An 18267-nucleotide genomic window follows, 5' to 3' on the forward strand; every position below is an offset into this window, starting at 1 on the left:
GGTTGCAGTGAGCCAAGATTGCGCCACTGCACTCCAGCCTGGGCAACAGAGCGAGACTCCGTCTCAAAAAAAAAAAAAAAAAAATGCTCTTGTCCAACAGGCAGGTGGGTGCCGTGGGCCAGTGCATCCCAAGGCTTCCAGGCCCAGGCCCCCAACTGCTGCCCCTGCCTGTGTTGAGGGGGCGGGTTTGTGAGGTTCAGGGCAGGCCACATCCTGGACCCCACATGCCCCATCTCTAACCATCAATCAAGTGCCGCTGTGGCAGAGAGGATTCAGGCGACAGCAGATATCCATCCCTGTCCCCCACCCCACACACAAGGAGAGCATCCCAGGCGAGGACATTGTAAATGCAAAATCTATACGATGGCAAGTAACTCTGAAGACTCAAGACAAAGAGTTCCTCACGGACGGGACCTTTTATTCCAATCACCTCTCAAAATAGGTCTCCAAACGAGGACCCTGAAGAGAAGGCTATGCAGGGGGACGGGCCGCTGCCTGGCTCAGGGCTTCCCTCTGGTTTCTTCACGGTCCACAGATGCTACCCGGAGTCTTTCTCGAAAGCGCTGACTCAGTGTCTCAGGTGCGCGCCCGAGGAGTGGCAAACCCGGCCTGGCTCAGAAAGGGGGCAGGAGCCTCATGAGAATCTTCCATGAGCATCTTCCGAGGGGATTCCTGTCCCGTCTTCTCTGTGTGAACGCCAGTGTGGACAGATGAGGATAGATGATGGAGCCCAGGCCACCCAGGAGGGGGTGATGGGGACCATGCGTGGCCCCTGCCTGGGACTTCCCTCCCCACACACCTCTCGGCATTAACATCTCCACAGAGGGGAGAGGGTTATAGGACAACCTGGTGTGGGGGGCGCCGGGGACTCTCAAGAGCCCCCACTGTCCAGATGCTGGTCTTGCCTTTTGTAAAAGGACATCAGTGCCTCACTGTGCCGCTGACGCCTGGTGAGAACTCTCAAAAGGAAGCTTCCCTTACAGGAACGGGGATTTCCTGAGAGTCCAGCGATGGACAGAGGGCAGGAGACCCGCTAGGTGCACCCAGAGGCTCAAAAGGAACAGTGGATGTGCAGTGTGTAGTTTTATTTGTTTTTATTTCCATAACACAAGAGAGGAAGCGAAGGGCCAGGGCCCGAGGCATCCCCTGCACGGGTTCGAAGGCTTTCAACCGTCCCGGGTTTGTTTTGAAGGCAATTTTGGGGCCGCGCCCAAGGAAACCCTGCAGGCTGTCAGTCCCGGCGTGAACAGCTTAAAATAAAAATCTCCCGTCTGGTTGCTGCTCGGAGAGGCTCCGAGAAATGCAAAACAAACCCGCCTGGAAAATGCTGCCCTGAGAACCAGAGCGAGGGCTTGAAAGATGCCTTCAACACAGACTCTTCTAGGAATCCAGCCAGCTTTGGGACGGCCGTTTCACAAAACCAAAAAACACCAAGTAACATTTCTAACCGGAGAATTGCCGGTTTTAGCAAGAAAAAGGGGCTTCACCTAAAAGGGAGGGTCGCAAAACACGAAGGGGGTTCCCCCTGGCGCCTGCCTCTTCCTTTCTGAGCAGATCCGTCTGAGACTGTGGAGCGGAATCGCCACCCTGGCAGGAGGGGGCGCAGCGGCCGGTCTGGGTGGGCGCTCACTGTTTGCCCGCCTGTCTGCCAGGCTTCTTCTCTGGCTGGCCTCTGCCTGTGCCCGGGATCCCACCTCGGCCCCGGCCACCAAACACACCTAGAGGACAGAGAGAGGGCGCTGCAGCAGAGCCAGGTGGGTGGGACCTTCGACAGGATCCCGGCGCCCTGAAACTCTAGGCCAGGTCACCTAAGTCTCCAACCTCAGCTTCCCTCATGTGTGAGGTGGTGACTGAGGGTGCTTGGATCTCCTCCGTGGGGCAGAGCATCTGAGGAAGGCAGGAACTCCAGGGCATCCTCATTATGGGACTAGACCCAGCCCCCAGGGATGCGGGGGGGGGACTAGGCGACAGAGGACACTAAATCACATTGGGGGTTGGGGCAGGCTTCCTAAAGGACAAAGCCAGAAGGGTTTCCTGGAGGAGGAGGAGGAGGTAGGAGAGGCGTGGAGCAGAGACCAGGGCAGTAGGCCAGGCTGGGGGCTCCCTGGCGTGGGGGGGGCCTCCTATGCTCCACAACCACCCACAGCCCCTCATCTACCTGCCAGGAGGAAAACAGAAAGAGGGATTTCTGTGTATCCAGCCCCAGGGATGGGGAAGCGGAGGGGACTCCCCAGCAGGCCTGAGGCCACAGAGATAGACCATGAGGACAAATGACATTTTCCATGAAGCCCCTGAGGTGGGAGCATGTGGCCACTGGGGAGGTGACAGGGGGTTCCCGGAAGATGAGGGCCCCAGGGACTGAGTGAACGCTACAGCGGCACCTCCAGTAATCCTGAGCAGGCTGCACGCAGGGCACGCCTGTCCCCACACCCTCTGTGTGCCCGGCGCCCCTTCACACCACCCTCACCACAGGCCAGGCCTGGATGCAGCAGGTTGGGCAGGCCGGGACCCAACATTGATCCCTCCCTCTCTGTCTCCCTTGGGGACCCCAGCTCTGTAAGCCCCGTTTAGGGAGCCGTTTCAGAGAACTTTCTAACTGGACGAACGCTTGAGGAAATCAAAGCTGGAGCTTCAAACAGCAGGAGAGCCAAGGCCAGCAAGAGGAGCTGGCCCTGTGGCCCATGTGCTGGGTGCCAGGGGCCAGAGGCCAGCGCTGCAGGCAGCATAGCTCAGGCCCTCCACAGAGCCGGCTGGGAGGCTCAGTCGTGGGCCAGGGAGGTCTGGGGACAGGAGGACTGTTCCCAACAGGAACTGGAATCACGGTCTACTCTGCAGACCTCAACCCCGTGAAGGTGGGGTCAGGGGTCCAGATTCAGAGGATCTAAGAGGTCAGGGCTCTCACCAGCCAGGGGCCACCAGGCCCTGTGGGGACAGAGGCCAGAGGCCAACGCTGGCCTGGGCCACCAACCTCCCCTCTCACCAGGCAGGACCAGCTGTGCTAGGGTGCACAGCCTGGTGGGGGTTACTGCGAGGCTGCTATCTGCACTCCATGCCCCAGTGGCTTCCTGCAGAGCAGCCAGAGAAAACCCCCCACTTCCCTAGGTAGGACCCGACCCACTCTCTCAACAACCTTGACCCCAAGTACTGGGAAGGAGCCAGGCCGGGGACCCCAGAGGCCCCACCCACCCTGAGATCCCCAAAGCTCCCTGCCTGGAGTACTATCCCTGCCCCTCCCTCGGGCTCACTCCTGACCACCTCGTAAGCCTGCACAGAATTGGCGCCTGGGGCCTTCCGGGGGCAGCCATGCCATGCTGCAAGCCCCCAGGCTGGCACCTGAGCCCAGCACACAGGCAGTGCCCATGGATGGCAGAAGCAAAGCCCAGGTCTCCCCGAGAACACAGAGCTAGGGACAGAGAGGTGAGGAAGGGCAGGGGCTACAGATGGCCCCTGGGCCTAACAAATGGAATTTTATGCCAATTCATCATCTCCGGTGGGGGCGGGCAACCTTGGCTCTGGATAGAGCCACGCCAGGTTCCAAGTGGAGTTGCCAGCGGCCTGGACAGATGGGCACCACCATACCCTCTCAGAGGGGAAACTGAGGCTTGGGGAGGTGACTTGATGTGCCCTGAGGACCGCCAGGAGGCGCAGTGAGAGGAGGGCTGAGTCCCAGGTCTCGGGGCTCCTCTGCCTGGGCCTCGGCTCATGGCCAAGGACCAGGAGTGGGGCCCGGGAGGGTCGGGAGGCTCCGAGGCAGCACTGCGGGGGCACCAGCGCTGCGAGGGCAACCCCAAGAAGGAGGGATGCCGCGTGTGGCTCTCTTCCCGCCCCAGGTACGTCCACTGGAGAGGGGAGACCCACCTCGGCCAGCGCCGCCCATGCCGCGGCCTTTCTGCTGCTTCTGCTGCTGCAGGCCTCCGCGGCCGCGGCCCTTGGCCACCACCTCCTCCTTGACCATGTCGATGATCTCGTCGGGGATGCGCAGGTACTTGATGGTGCTGCCGCGGATGTAGCACTCGGGCATCCGCCAGAACTTGTCCCCGTCCTGCGGAGAAGGGGAGCAGGTTATTAACTTACCACCGGGCCGTCTGGCCCAGCCCTGGGAGCGTGGGAGGCCCTGCAGATCCTGCCCAGCCTGCACCCCGTACCACCCCTGCAAGCTGCACAGTATCAGTCCCGGGACATACGTGGCAAGGGGTCCACCCGGCAGGCAGGATCTGTCCTGACCCCAGGCAATCCTTCACCCAGGAGCAAGGGTGGGTGTGGTAGGCGCAGCCCCCATTGTGCACCCACAAGGAAGACTGGCTCCTATCCTCTGCCCGTGGGCCTGGCTCAGGAGTGGCTGACTGGGCTCCCTCCAGCCTGGGATGGGGCTCACTCTGGTTGGGGTTCTTCACCTGCAGCCCAAAGCCCAGAGCGGGTGGGGGCCTCCCTGTGCACCAGACACAGCCGAAGCCCAGCTACTCCTCCTCCTGCCCCAGCCCCACCTCACTTCTGGAAGCCTCTGTACGTGCCCTGACTCATTCATTCATCTAAGTATCTCCTGACAGGGCCTGCGCTGGGTGCAGGGACATGCGAGCAAGCTACAGGCCTAGTGTGGTGGGTGAAGAGGGGCGGGAAATGGGGGGACTTGGGTCCTGCCAGGGTGGCTCAAGGGCGGCTCCCAGCGATGCCAGTTTTAGGAGAGCTAACCAAGACTGGAGAAATGGGGGCCTTGCAAAGACACAGACTCATGCTGCAATGCCTCCGAGGCCCCCACTGGGACAGATCGAGGGATTAGCAGGGGCCAGGGCCATTCCTACCATATCAGTTTCCCAGCCCCGCCCCACCACCCAGGTTCCTGGACAGACCCACACACGACGCCTGGATGGCCTTTGCCTCCGATGCCCTTTACAGTCAGATCACAGTATGTTCCAGCTTGGAACCCACCCAGGGCCCCCTCCAGCCTGGGGGCAAGGTCTAAGAACCTCAGCAGGGCTCTCTAGGGCCCGAGATCCTGCCCCACCCTGGCGGTCCTCTCCCAGCCCGACGACACTCCCTCCAGATGGAACTTTCTGTTTCCGGAACACACGCCATGGGCTTGCCCCCAGAACTTTGCACGTGGTTTTCCCACTTCTCATCTGGCTAACTTTGACCCCAAAAGGCCTTACCTGCCCGAATCCCCAAGTCCTCCTGTCAGACACTCTCCTCCACACCTGGGTGGGTGTGGCCTGGCCTAGCGCTAGGCGGGGAGGAACAGCCCCTTTGGGTGCTCACTCTCCCAGGAACCCCTCGAGGGCTCGTGGGGCGGACACACCATGGTTCTGTGGGGACTCAGGGCCTGGGCAGGTGACTTGGCGCCCAGCTCTCCCAGGCAGGGCCCAGAGGCTTCCTCGTGCAGGAACCTGGGCAGGGCCTGAGCTCACTGCAGGGAGGCCCCTGCCTCCTGCCCACAGCGCTCCAGAGGTCTCTCAGCCCCGGGTCTCTGCATCCTGCAGCCTGCCTCTGAGGGAGGGAGGGCCCCACTTAGATGGGGACGATGTGAGTTCCCATCGCCTCTCCTCCCAGCCACATGTGACGGCAGCATCACCGCCCGGCCACAGAGGCAGGCTGCTCAGGGAAAGCCATCCGTCCACTCGAAGCTGGAGGCAGAGGCCAAACCAACCCCTGGAGACCACACAGCCTCTGAATCAACAGGTTTCTCATGTCTAGGACCTGGAGGTGTCCACAAGACCGCACATGCTCACGCATGCAACACGCCTGGTGATTCCAATACCGGAAGTGGACAGAGCCCCGCTGGCCGCAGATGGGAGGCACGCGGTTCTGCACCAAGACACCGTCCGACACAGCCAGACTGGACCCACCCAGACGCCCTCCGACAGGCTATGGCACGAAACCCAGCAAGCAGCTTCTAGAGCTTCTAGCGCTGCTGCACAGCAGCCTCACCACCTGTCCCCACCCCGCCCAGCCCTGTGCTGATGAGAGGCCCAGTCCCGGGTGGGGGTGGCGGTCAGGGCAAGATACGGCCACTTCAGGAAGAAGCGCCTCCCCCCTCGAGCCCTGTTGTCCTGTCAAGGTGACCCCAGGCAGGCACTCCAAGCTCCCCAGCAGTTTCCTCCCTATACCATGGGGGGCTGTCACCCACAGGGAGACAAGACAGATGGGGTCAGGGAAGGTTGGTGGGAGGAGTCCAAGGGAGCCGCTGCCTTCAGCACCATCCCTGGCCTCCTCCTCAGTGCTCTGTGGGTCATCCCAGGGGCAGGGAAGGCCCGTGACGCCAGGGGAACCATCTTCCAGCCCCGGCCGACCCAGCAGCGCTCCTAGCCAGGCACTTCCCGGTCTTGGGCTCTGGCTGGTGGCTCCTGGCCCACCGGGCCCTGGCGCTGCTCCTGCCCACCGTGACCTGGGCATCCCGGACATCCCAGGGCCACAGTACCATGGCCCGCAGAGTGCAGGCAACATCCAGGCTGGACTAAAGGCAGCAGAGTCCGGGAGTCTCGGGCCTCCCCTGGAGGGGGCTGCCCCAACCTGAGCCACAGGGAGTCCCCAGTCCTAGGTCCTTCCAGGTCAGGGGTAGCACCAACAGACACACAGCAGGAAAGTCTCCCACAGGGTCAAAGTCCAGGGTACACTGGGAGACTTGGGCCTAGCTCACCCTGCCCTGTCCCTCCTGACTGACCCCTGGAAGGACGAGCAGTCCTAGGCGGCCTCCCCCACTGACTCCTCCCATGAGGCCCAGGGAGGGAGGGAGGAGGCTGAGTGTGCACCCCCTGCATCCCACCCCCGTTGGTGGGTGCAGCACCCACCCTGGACGTGCAGATGACTTCTCGCAGGTTAATGTTCATCCAGTTGTCGCAGCTCACCAGGTGTCCATTGTACGTCTCCCCATTTTTCAGCTCCACCAACTAGAAGAGAGACAGGCCAGAGGTTGGCTGTAGCCCTGGAGCCCTGCGCCATGGGCCCCTCAGGAGGTGTAGCTCTGCCCTGAGACGGACCACCACCTCCGGGCCTCAGCCCACAGCTCCCAGACCCCTAAATGGCCTTCCTTACAGGCGACAGGCTCTGCCTCCGCTAGACACTTTGCTGGCAGTTAGACAGTCTATCATGACGCCAACCTTTGTGCAATTAAAAAATGATACTGGGCCGGGCGCGGTGGCTCACGCCTGTAATCCCAGCACTTTGGGAGGCCGAGGCGGGCAGATCACGAGGTCAAAAGATTGAGACCATCCTGACCAACATGGTGAAACCCCATCTCTACTAAAATCAAAAAATTAGCTGGGCATGGTGGTGCATGCCTGTAGTCCCAGCTACTCGGGAGCCTGAGGCAGGAGAACTGTTTGAACCCAGGAGGCGGAGGTTGCAGTGAGTTGAGATAGGCGGAGGTTGCAGTGAGCTGAGATCGTACCACTGCACTCCAGCCTGAGCAACAGAGTGCCACTTGGTCTTAAAAAAACAAAAAACTAAGAAACACAGAAATGTTTAAAGGAATAAGTGAGACAATGGTGATGGTGGCCACTGATCCAGGGTGGCTGGGGGCCAGGTGGGCACAGCTGGGCTGGTCCTGGCAGGCACCCCCACAACACCAGATATTTGGACTTCGGTGTTCCACAAATGCTGTTTTTTACTGCAATAATTACTCATCTATTTTGGTATGTTTTGAGAACAAAGATAAGTAGCAGATCATTCTGAAGATATGCTGCTGTTAGGAAAAGACTGAGATTTTTTGGTGTCTTTTATGAGACAGGGTCTTGCTCTGTTGCCCAGGCTGGAGTGCAGTATCGTGATCATGGCTCACTGCAGCCTCAACCTCCTGGGCTCAAGCCATCCTCCCACCTCAGTTTCCCTAGTAGCTGAGACTATACGCGCACACTACCACACGTGGTTAATTTCTTTTCCTTTTGTAGAAGTGGGGTCTCACTGTTGCCCAGACTGGTCCCAAACTCCTGGGCTCAAGTGATCCTCCTGTCTTGGCCTCCCGGAGTGCTGGGATTATAGGCATTAGCCACCACACTCAGTCCAAGGCTGAGATTTTCTTTTGAGATGGAAGTTTCTCTGTTGTTGCTCAGACTGGAGTGCAATGGTGTGATCTCAGCTCACTGCAACTTCTGCCTCCCGGGTTCAAGTGATTCTCCTGCCTCAACCTCCCAAGTAGCTGGGATTACAGGCACCTGCCATCACGCCCAGCTAATTTTTTAGTACAGATGGGGATTTCACCATGTTGGCCAGGCTGGTCTTGAACTCCTGACCTCAGGTGATCCACCTGCCTTGGCCTCCCACCAGGGCTGAGATTTTTAAATGACTCAACTTAGGCATCTGCCCAAGAGAAATGAACACAGGCAACCATACAAAAATGTGTGCGTGAACGTTCACAGTGACACTATTCGCAATAGCCAAAAAGGGGAAAGAGCCCAGATGCCTATCAGCAGACGAACACATAAACAAAATGTAGGCCGGGCGTGAGCCTGTAATCCCAGCACTTTGGGAGGCCGAGGCGGGCGGATCACGAGGTCATGAGATCGAGACCATCCTGGCTAACACAGTGAAACCCCGTCTCTAGTAAAAAAAAAAAAATACAAAAAAAATTAGCCAGGCGTGGTGGCGGGTACCTGTAGTCCCAGCTACTCAGGAGGCTGAGGCAGGAAAATGGCGTGAAACCGGGAGGCGGAGCTTGCAGTGAGCCCAGATCACTCCAGCCTGGGCGACAGAGCTAGACTCCCTCTCAAAAAAAAAGAAGTGGTAAGTATCCGCTCCACGGAGTATCGTCTGGCTATAAGGAATGAGGCACTGACACAGGCCACAGGGTGGATGAACCTCAAAAACACGGTGCTGAGTGACAACCACCAGGCTCGAAAGGCCCCATGGTCTCCGTTCGCATGCATGGGAAATATCCGGAATAGGCAACCCCACAGAGACGGCAGCTGCCTCATGCTCATCAGGGGCTGGGGCTGGGAAGTGACTGCTGATGGAAATGGGCTTTCCTTTTGCGGAGATGGAAATGTTCCGGCCTAGATAAAGGTGGTGGTTACACAACCTGTGACTGCACCAAATGCCACTAAATTGTGCACTTTAACTGAAGTGTTAGTATGTAATATTATCCTTTTTTTTTTTTTGAGATGGAGTCTCGCTCTGTCACCCAGGCTGGAGTGCAGTGGCACGATCTCAGCTCACTGCAAGCTCCGCCTCCCGGGTTCACGCCATTCTCCTGCCTCTGCCTTCCGAGTGGCTGGGACTGCAGGTGCCCGCCATCACGCCCGGCTAATTTTTTTGTATTTTTAGTAGAGACGGGGTTTCACCGTGTTAGCCAGGATGGTCTCGATCTCCTGATCTCATGATCTGCCCGCCTCGGCCTCCCAAAGTGCTGGGATTACAGGCATAGAGCCACCACGCCTGGCCAATATTATCATTTTTTGGAGACAGGGTTTCACTGTCACCCAGAGACCTGCAACCTCAAATGCCTCAGGCTCAGGTGATCCTCCTGCCTTAGGCTCCCAACTAACTGGAACTACAGGTGCACGCCACTACACCCAGCTAATTTTTATATTTTATGGAGAGACGTGGTTTCTCCATGTTGCCTAGGCTGGTCTCTGAACTCCTGGGCTGAAGCCATCCTCTAGCCTCAGCCTCCCAAAGTGCTGGAATTATAGGCCTGAGCCACCATGCCCAACCTGAAGTTCTTTTTATTTTTTTAAGTGACAAGGTCTTGCTATATTGCCCAGGTTGGATTTGAACTCCTGGGCTTAAGTGATCCTTCCACCTCATTAATTTTCTTTTTCTAGAGACAAGGTTTCACTCTGTCGCTCAGACTGGAGCGCAGTGGTATGATCATAGCTCACTGCAGCCTCAAACTCCTGGGATCAGTCGATCCTCTTGCCTCAGTCTCCTGAGTAGCTGTGACTATAGGCACACACCATCTCATCTGGCTAATTTTAAGTTTTTCTTCTTGCCCAGGCTGATCTCGAACTCCTGAGCTCAAGCGATCCTCCTGTCTTGGCCTCCCAAAGTGCTGGGATTACAGGCGCGAGCCACTGCAACTGGCCCATTAAATTTTTAATAAGTATGTATGTATTACTCTTACAAGCAGCAGAAATGACAGGAGTGTGGACACTCCTGGGGAGGGAGAAGAGAGCGAACTGCCATGCTGGTGGACAGGCAGGCCAGGAAGCCATCTGCTCAGCCACCGCCCCTGTGCTGAGGCTGGCCCCCTCTCAAACAGGCTTTCCCAGACCACTGAGTACTCACCATGGGGTGATTCTGAGCCGTCTTCAGCAGTGACAAGGGAAGCTGAAAGGCAAATAAAGCCACATGATTTGTCTGTTTGACCAGCGCCTGGGAGCTCTGGTCTTGAGTCCCACCCACGACTCATAGATGGTGCGGTGCGGTTGAGGGGGCACAGGAGTGCGTGTCAATCACCCCCCGCTGGAAATGCCATTTCCTCACTCTGCCCAGCCCTGGAACACACACCTGCCTCTCAGATTAGGAAGAAAAGCCTCACACACCCTCCCTACTCCCGTAGGTGGCCACCACCTGCTCTTGGTGCTGAACACTCTGGTCAATTTTTTTTTTTTTTTTTTTTTTTTTGAGGCGGAGTCTCGCTCTGTCACCCAGGCTGGAGTGCAGTGGCATGATCACGGCTCACTGCAACCTCCACCTCCCGTGTTAAGCCTCAAAAACAGCTTGCCTCAGCCTCCCAAGCAGCTGGGGACAACAGGCATGCGTCACCACACCCAGCAAATTTTTGTATTTTTAATAGAGGCAGGGTTTCACCATGTTGGCCAGGCTAGTCTCAAACTCCAGACCTCAGGTGATCCACCCGCCTCGGCTTCCCAAAGTGCTGGGATTACAGGCATGAGCCACCGTGCCTGCCCTAATGCTTGTATTTTAAGCTCAAACTGGTATCTCTGAGATGCATCCACGTTGATGAGGTTACTCTGAGTATGGAGTTGAGGACACTACAGCTTGGAAACCGAGGAACTTGCCCAGTACTATGGCGCTAGGAGGAGACAGAGCTGGCCTGGTCCTGTCTGTCTGAAGCAAGCACAAGCCCGTGCCTTGCAGGGCAGCCCCAACTGGCCCAAGACTGACACCGCCAGGCCCCAATGCAGGGGTCAATCCCATCAGAGAAGGCCACATCTGAGCTGGTTTTATTTTTATTTTTTTAGATGAAGTCTTGCTCTAAAAATACAGAACTTTGCTGGGCACGGTGGTGCGCATCTGTAGTCCCAGCTACTTGGGTGCTGAGGCAGGAGGATTGCTTGAGCCTGGGAAGCAAGCCTGTCACCCAGGCTGGAGTGCAGTGGTGTGATCTTGGCTCACTGCAACTTCCACCTCCCGGGTTCAAGTGATCCTCCCGCCTCAGCCTCCCAAGTAGCTGGGATTATAGGGGTGCACCACCATGCCCAGCTAATTTTTGTACTTTTAGTAGAGATGGGGTTTCTCCATGTTGGCCAGGCTGGTCTTGAACTCCTGACCTCAAATGATCTGCTTGCCTGGTCCTCCCAAAGGGCTGGGGTAACAGCATTGAGCCATCACCCCCTACCTGAACTGGGTTTTTTTTTTTTTTTTTGAGACGTAGTCTCGCTCTGTCGCCCAGGCTGGAGTGTAGTGGTGCGATCTTGGCTTACTGCAAGCTCCGCCTCCCGGGTTCATGCCATTCTCCTGCCTCAGCCTCCCGAGTAGCTGGGACTACAGGCGCCCGCCACCACGCCCGGCTAATTTTTTTTTTATTTTTATTTTTGTATTTTTAGTAGAGAGGGTTTCACCGTGTTAGCCAGGATGGTCTCGATCTCCTGACCCCGTGATCCACCTGCCTTGGCCTCTCAAAGTGCTGGGATTACAGGCGTGAGCCACCGCGCCCGGCCCTGAACTGGGTTTTCAAAGACAGGAAGTCACCAGGTAAGGTGAACTTTCAAGATTTTTTTTTTTGGTGGCGACAGGCTTTTACTATATTGCCCAAGCTGGTTTTGAACTCTTGGCCTCAGGGCATCCTCCCATCTCAAGCTCCCAAGTAGCTGGAATTATAGGTATGCACCACCACACCTGGTTTCAAGATGTTTTTTTCTATCATTACTGAATTTCTTTATTATGTCAAATATGTAGTATTTCTATTACTGGGGGGAAAATCAACACTTTCATTTTGGAAACAGAAAACTCAACCCGTACACTGGGAGCTGCCTCGGGTGACGCAGGGCTGTGCTGGGTGCGGGGTCCTATAACATGCCCGTTCTAGTACTGCCATGAGGAAGGCCCCAGCACCAAGGGGCCCTGACGAGACAGTGCCTCACGGGACACAGGCTTCACCTAGCCCTGTCCTGGTGACTGGAATTCCAGGTGGCCCTGACCCCAGAGGCCTTTGCTGGGAGTCCTGCCCTGGCCACCACCCTAATCCACAGTGTGGCTGCTTTTCCAGGTGGTGTGAACTTGAAGGCCTCTCCCTGTGGAGGCCGGAAATGGCCCTCAACCCTGGCGGGGTGGCTCCCCGATGAAAGGAAGGGGTTGGGGAGGGAATCCTACATCCCACAGCCCCTTCCTGAGAAGAGCTGCCCAGGGGAGGTTGGTGCCAGCAGGAAGCCAGGCCCAAGCCCACTTCCTGCACCGGCTTCCTGGAAGAGCCAGATAAGGGGGAAGAAAGGGCCATGTGGCCCCGGGGCAGCTGCTCGGAGAGGCAGGGGAGGAGGGCTGCGGGCGGCTGGGTGTGCATCTGACTGGGTGCCACCAGCCACAGAGAAAACACAGGAGCCACAGACTGGCACACGGGTCCCATGCCCAGGTCGCCCTTTACTGTGAAGACGCCGTGGGTTTTCCTCAGCAAGCCTGTTTTCTTTCTCTAGTCCGTAACAGGAATGGGACCTGGGACGTCCTCCTGGATCACCAGGAAAGGCGCAGAGGTCAGGCTAGCCCTTAAAGGCCCACCTCTCATTCTGCAGAGGAGGTGCCAGCGCCCACAGCAGAAGTGACCTGCCCAGGGACATCCAGCAAGGCCCTGGCAAAGCTGCCCAGAGGCAGATGCCCTACTGTCAGCAGGTGGCTTGTAGACACACCTTCCATGAGACAGACCCTCTTGGGCCACCACCTGGTCTCAGCGACCAATAGCACAGCCTGGGAGGACCCACGGCCTCCTTGCCTGTCACCTGCAGTCCCATCCAAAAAGCAGCAGAAAGAACATCTGAGAAACAAAGAGAGCTGGTGGGATGGCCACGGAGGCTCTCGCCTGTAATCTCGGCACTTTGGGAGGCTGAGGCGGGCAGATCACCTGAGGTCAGGAGTTCCAGACCAGCCTGGCCAACATGGCAAAACCCCACCTCTACTAAAATACAAAAATTAGCTGGGCGTGGTGGTGGGCAACTGTAATCCCAGCTACTCAGGAGGCTGAGGCAGGAGAATCGCTTGAAACCAGGAGGCAGAGGTTGCAGCAAGCCAAGATTGCGCCACTGTACTTCAGCCTGGGCAACAGAGCGAGACTGTCTCAAAAAGAAAAAAAAAAAAAAAAAGAAAGACTGGCTAGGCGCCGTGGCTCATGCCTGTAATCCCAGCACTTTGGGAGGCCGAGGTGGGCGGATCACGAGGTCAGGAGTTCGAGACCAGCCTGGCCAATATGGTGAAACCCCATCTCTACTAAAAATACAAAAATTAGCCAAGCATGGTGGCACACACCTGTAGTCCCAGCTACTTGGGAGGCTGAGGCAGAAGAATCGCTTGAACCCAGGAGGCAGTGGCTGCAGTGAGCTGAGATTGTGCCACTGCACTCCAGCCTGGGTGACAGTGACACTTCATCTCAAAAAAAAAAAACAAAAACAAAAACAAAACCCAAATAGGGTTGGTGCAGACCCGCTCTCACAACGCTCCCCAGGCCCGCTATAGAGTCAAGGCAGACAGGCTCTGCCACACTGGCCGCCACACCCATTCCTGCCACCTGACCTTTGCTTCTGCTATTGCCTCTGCCTGGGGTGACCTTCCCCAGACCTTCCCGTGGCTGCTGAAACGTCACCTCCTTTGGCCAGGGCCTTTTAATGGCCACCCTCTGCCTCGTGGGTGTTTGTTTCCATCATAGGATGCAGCCAGTCTTTAATTACCTTGTTTATTACCTGTGTCCCTCGCTAGCCTGGAACACTCAAAGTGGGTATGGACTTTGTCCAGGGCCAAGCACAAGGCCAGGCACATGAGAGGGACTCGGTAAATATTTGCTGAATAAATACACAAGAAAAATGCACACACTACCCAGGAAGGCATGCAGGGAAGGCAGAACACTCGCCCCACCCCACGGGTAAGGGAAGGAGTGGCTGCGGGACAGGGAGCTGCCTGACTCCCAGGCTCTCCCAGGCTGCAATGGCCTGGGGCTGTGACCATATATCTTGATTTCTCCTACATCCTCATCTCCAAACTCTGTTGGAGAGAGGTCAGAGGAAGGGGTGGATCCTCAAAATCTTAAAAGAAGATACATCAAAGTGCCAGGTGAGGCCGGGCACAGTGGCTTGTGCCTGCAATCACAGCACTTTGGGAGACTGAGGTGGGAGGATCGCTTGAGCCCAGGAGTATGAGACCAGCTTGGGCAACACAAAAGATTCTGTCTCTACAAAAAATCTAGAAATTAGCCAGGTTTAGTGATGCATGCCTGTGGTCCCAGCTACTTGGGAGGCTGAGGTCAGGTGGGAGGATCACAGGCCGGTGAGGTTGAGGCTGTAGTGATTGTGCCACTGCACTCCAGCCTGGATGAGAGTGAGATCTCAGCTCTGAAAAACAAAAAAAGTGTAGAGTGCAGTGGCTCACGCCTGTAATCCCAGCACTTTGAGAGGCCAAGGTGGGTGGATCACCTGAGCTCAGGAGTTCAAGACTAGCCTGGCCAACATAGTGAAACCCGATCTCTACTGAAAATACAAATTATCCAGGTGTGGTGGTGCGTGCCTGTAATCACAGCTACTTGGGAGGCTGAGGTAGGAGAATCACTCTCCGAGAGGTGGAGGTTGCAGTGAGCTGAGATTACACCACTGCACTTCAGCCTGGGCGACAGAACAAGACTCTGTCTCAAAAAAATAAATAAAATGAAATAGAAAAAGAAAAAAAGTGCCAAGTGTGATGGGAGAGGCCCCACCCTGGTTTATGGAAGGTCACAAGAAAATTCAGAAAAGAGACTTTCTCTGGGCTTTCTTGGAGCATCTGGAATCTGGTTCTCAGGTCTAGATCCACGAGGACCTAAACCCAGTGCCTCCTAATTCAGGAAGCTGTCCAGGACTGCCCATCCCTGCTGCTAACCTAGGCCACTCCTTCTGGCCCTGCCCTGACGACAGGGAACTGGAAGTGTGTATCCTGTGATGGCTTGTCCATTCTCGGCCACTCCTCCAGGAAACAGCTGGACAGCCAGGACTCTGGATGTTCAGAAGGTGGGAAGGGGCTGAATGAATGAGTTCATACTTTGCCCACGCACCGTTCTACACACTGGGAATCTAGTCGGAAGAAAAACGAAGATCCTGCTCCCACAAAACTTAACACAGGGATGGATCCTTCCAGCTCTGCCCAGTCTTACATGCGAACTCTGCCCTCTAAGTACACGGCAGAGAGGGACAGGCTCTCTGAATCCTTGCACTTGAAATCGCCTCTGCAAAAATTGTAACAGGAAATTATGACAGTGAAAAGAGATCAGACCTAACCGACTCCATTGTGCTTCTAACCTTTATGCCATCCTTGCTTATTCCTAGGTATAGGCCAAACTAACCTTGGGAAGGGATTTAGTTTATAGTTTGACTCTGGAACAAAATTGGTAATAGCCCTTTCCCGAAAAGACCCTCTTCTTGCCTGGGGACCAGTCTGCCTTTGTAGGACTAACAAATAAGCTACAAGATTAGAAATTACCATTTAGGGGTCATACAGCCTCTGGCTGCAAGAGTCTGAAACTCCCCAAATTGCTCCTTGGGATAACATCACTATTATAAAATCTAAGATCAGTGCTTGAGATATTTTGCAGACCCTGTACTTGACGGATCAGCTGACACTACCCAGACCAGTAATCTGGCTCAACCAGTCCTGCGATCCCACCCAGGAACAGAAGACAGCAAGAAAACCTCACTTCAACACTCCTGTCGATGACTCCATCTCCAACCTCAGGAAGCTCCAACCAATCAGCACCCCCCACTTCCTGAGCCCCTACCCACCAAATTATCTTTAAAAACTCGGATCCCCTAATGCTCAGCGGACACTGATTTGAGCAATAATAAAACTCCGGTCTCATGCATAGCTGGCTCTGTGTGAAATACTTTTTCTCCATTGCAATTCCCCTGTCTTGATAAATCTGTCTAGGAGGCAGGCAAGGTGAACCCATTGGGTGGTTACACACTGACCAGCCGGATTTAGGGAGAGTTCTCACTAATCCACAGTTCTGATGCAGCCACCCCTGGGGGACCCTCCTGGTTACTGAATCTCCCACTGTCTCACAGAGTCTGGAAGTCACATCCCCAACAAGGGCCTTGGTTTCTCTCATTGAAAAAAGAAGGACCAGATGCTGATGGGCCAGGAAACTCCCAGCTCTGAATTCCTTTTCCGATCTGCACACTGGGGGACACGGGCACTTTCTAGCCCAGATCCAGAACTTCCAGAATCATAAACAATGTGGCCCTGCAGAGACCTGGGCCGCAATTTTTCCTTCTTTGTACTGGGAGGATGTACTTTGTCCACCCCTAGCTCAAAACGCCCCCTTCCGCTGGAATGACATGCTATGTGACCCAAGGAGAAACACCACACCCCAGCACCAGGCCTGCTTTTCAGCCAGAAACCAAGAGGCCTAGGAGGCTGTGCTGCTAGCATCTTGCAAGCTCTGAAATTCCTAAAACTAAGTTTCACAACTCAGACTGGCCCCCTACTTCCCAGCACTCTAGTTTTCAATCAGGGAGGTCAGACTGGGCCCGAAGCGTAAGGGACCCCTTCCCTGCCCAAAAACTCTCTGCTGCATTTGGCGGATCCCCACCTTTTTTTTTTTTTACTTCAGTTTCCCCACCTGCAAACTGGGAAAACTAACTAAGGCGAGGCCACTGTACTGTGGATACAAGTCCGTGCAACCCTAAATCCCAGACACGAACGTGGTAGAGCCACCTGCAGTCTCCGGCCTCAGTTTCCCAGCCTCGTGCCGGGGGGCGGGACTCGAGGCTCGGACCTTACGTTCGCCCCGCGCCAACCAAGCCCACAGCGCCCGCCCGCAGGGATCCCAACGACTGCTGTTCCCGCCTCCCGGTGAGACCCCGCAGTTGCCCTGCCCTCACCATGGTGCCGGCGGGGACCGGGCTCGCCGGCCACTTCCGCCGCCGCCGCTGCACACGCTCCCGGCGGTCGTCGCCGCGCCGCGCGCCACTAAGCTGAAAGAAAGTGGCAGAGACGCAAGCCAGTCAGCACCGGGCTCGAAGGGCGGTCAACCAATCCACGCGGAGTAGGGCGGGGCCCGCGGGGCGAAAGGGCGGGGCGGGCCGTGTTCCCGCCGGAGGAACGAGGACGAGAGCCGTAAAGTGCCGCGGCTTGTAATGTAAAAGGAGGCGGAGCAACGCGCGCCGGCGCGGGGTGCATTGTGGGGAAATGCGTGCGCAGGTGAACCCTTCGTCGGTCTCCTGGGCTCCACGCTGTGGGCAAAGCCAGTTAATGCCTTTCGTTTGCAGTAGAGAGAGAGAAATCGAGGCTTCGTGGGTGATTGGGCCGTGCCTGATGTTGCCCTTCCGACTCCTAGTTTTCTGATTCTGTAATTATCCAGGGAACATCATTTAGTAGGTTGGAATCCTGACCACGACCCTCGGGGCCTCAGTTTGCTCCCTGTAAATAGTAGTGTCTGCTCCAAAACGTTGCTTACTGTAAGGATGAAATGAATGAAACCATGTAAAAGCACTTAAAACAGCATCTGGCACATATTAAGTACTTATTACCTACTCTGTGCCTGCTTCTGCTCACAGAAATGAACAAAACACAAAATTCGTGGCCCTCAGGGAGACAGACAGTAAATAAAGTAAATAGGCGAATGCTATTAGTTTTCTGGGGCCTGCTGTAACAAATGCCCACACACTGCGAGGTTTAAAACAACAGAACGTGATTTTCTCACAATTCAAGAGATCAGAATAATGAAGTGAGGTTGTCAGCACGGTTGGCTCCCTCTGGAGGCTCTGAGGACAATCTGTGTGTCCTATGCCTCTCTCCTGGGTTCTGGTGGCTGCTGGGAATCCTTGGAGTTCTTGGCTTGTAGATGCAGCCTTCCGCGTTCTGCCTTTGTCGTCACTTGGCCTTCTCTGTGTGTCTCTGAGTCTCAAATGTATCTCTCCTTTTTTTTTT

At 56.1% G+C, this 18267-nt stretch overlaps 1 protein-coding gene across 2 annotated transcripts; it reads right to left on the reverse strand.

Annotated features, from left to right (window-relative positions):
- Window positions 1-1077: 1077 nt before the first annotated feature.
- Window positions 1078-17473, reverse strand: LSM4 (LSM4 homolog, U6 small nuclear RNA and mRNA degradation associated). Of its 2 annotated transcripts, XM_003817776.4 has the most exons (5): window positions 17220-17473; window positions 10216-10257; window positions 6783-6881; window positions 3859-4042; window positions 1078-1718 (listed from the first exon to the last, which is right to left on the reverse strand). In XM_003817776.4, exons 1-5 carry the CDS (start codon window positions 17220-17222, stop codon window positions 1627-1629), a joined length of 420 nt encoding a protein of 139 aa, XP_003817824.1. In that variant the 5' UTR covers window positions 17223-17473; the 3' UTR covers window positions 1078-1626. The 2 variants fall into 2 exon arrangements, with proteins under 2 accessions (XP_003817824.1, XP_063456089.1); XM_063600019.1 differs by having other exon boundaries at window positions 1078-4042; window positions 17220-17371.
- Between the last annotated feature and the right edge of the window lie 794 nt (window positions 17474-18267).

The sequence above is a fragment of the Pan paniscus genome, chromosome 20, assembly GCF_029289425.2.
Source record: "Pan paniscus chromosome 20, NHGRI_mPanPan1-v2.0_pri, whole genome shotgun sequence".
Classification (NCBI taxonomy): Eukaryota; Metazoa; Chordata; class Mammalia; order Primates; family Hominidae; genus Pan; species Pan paniscus.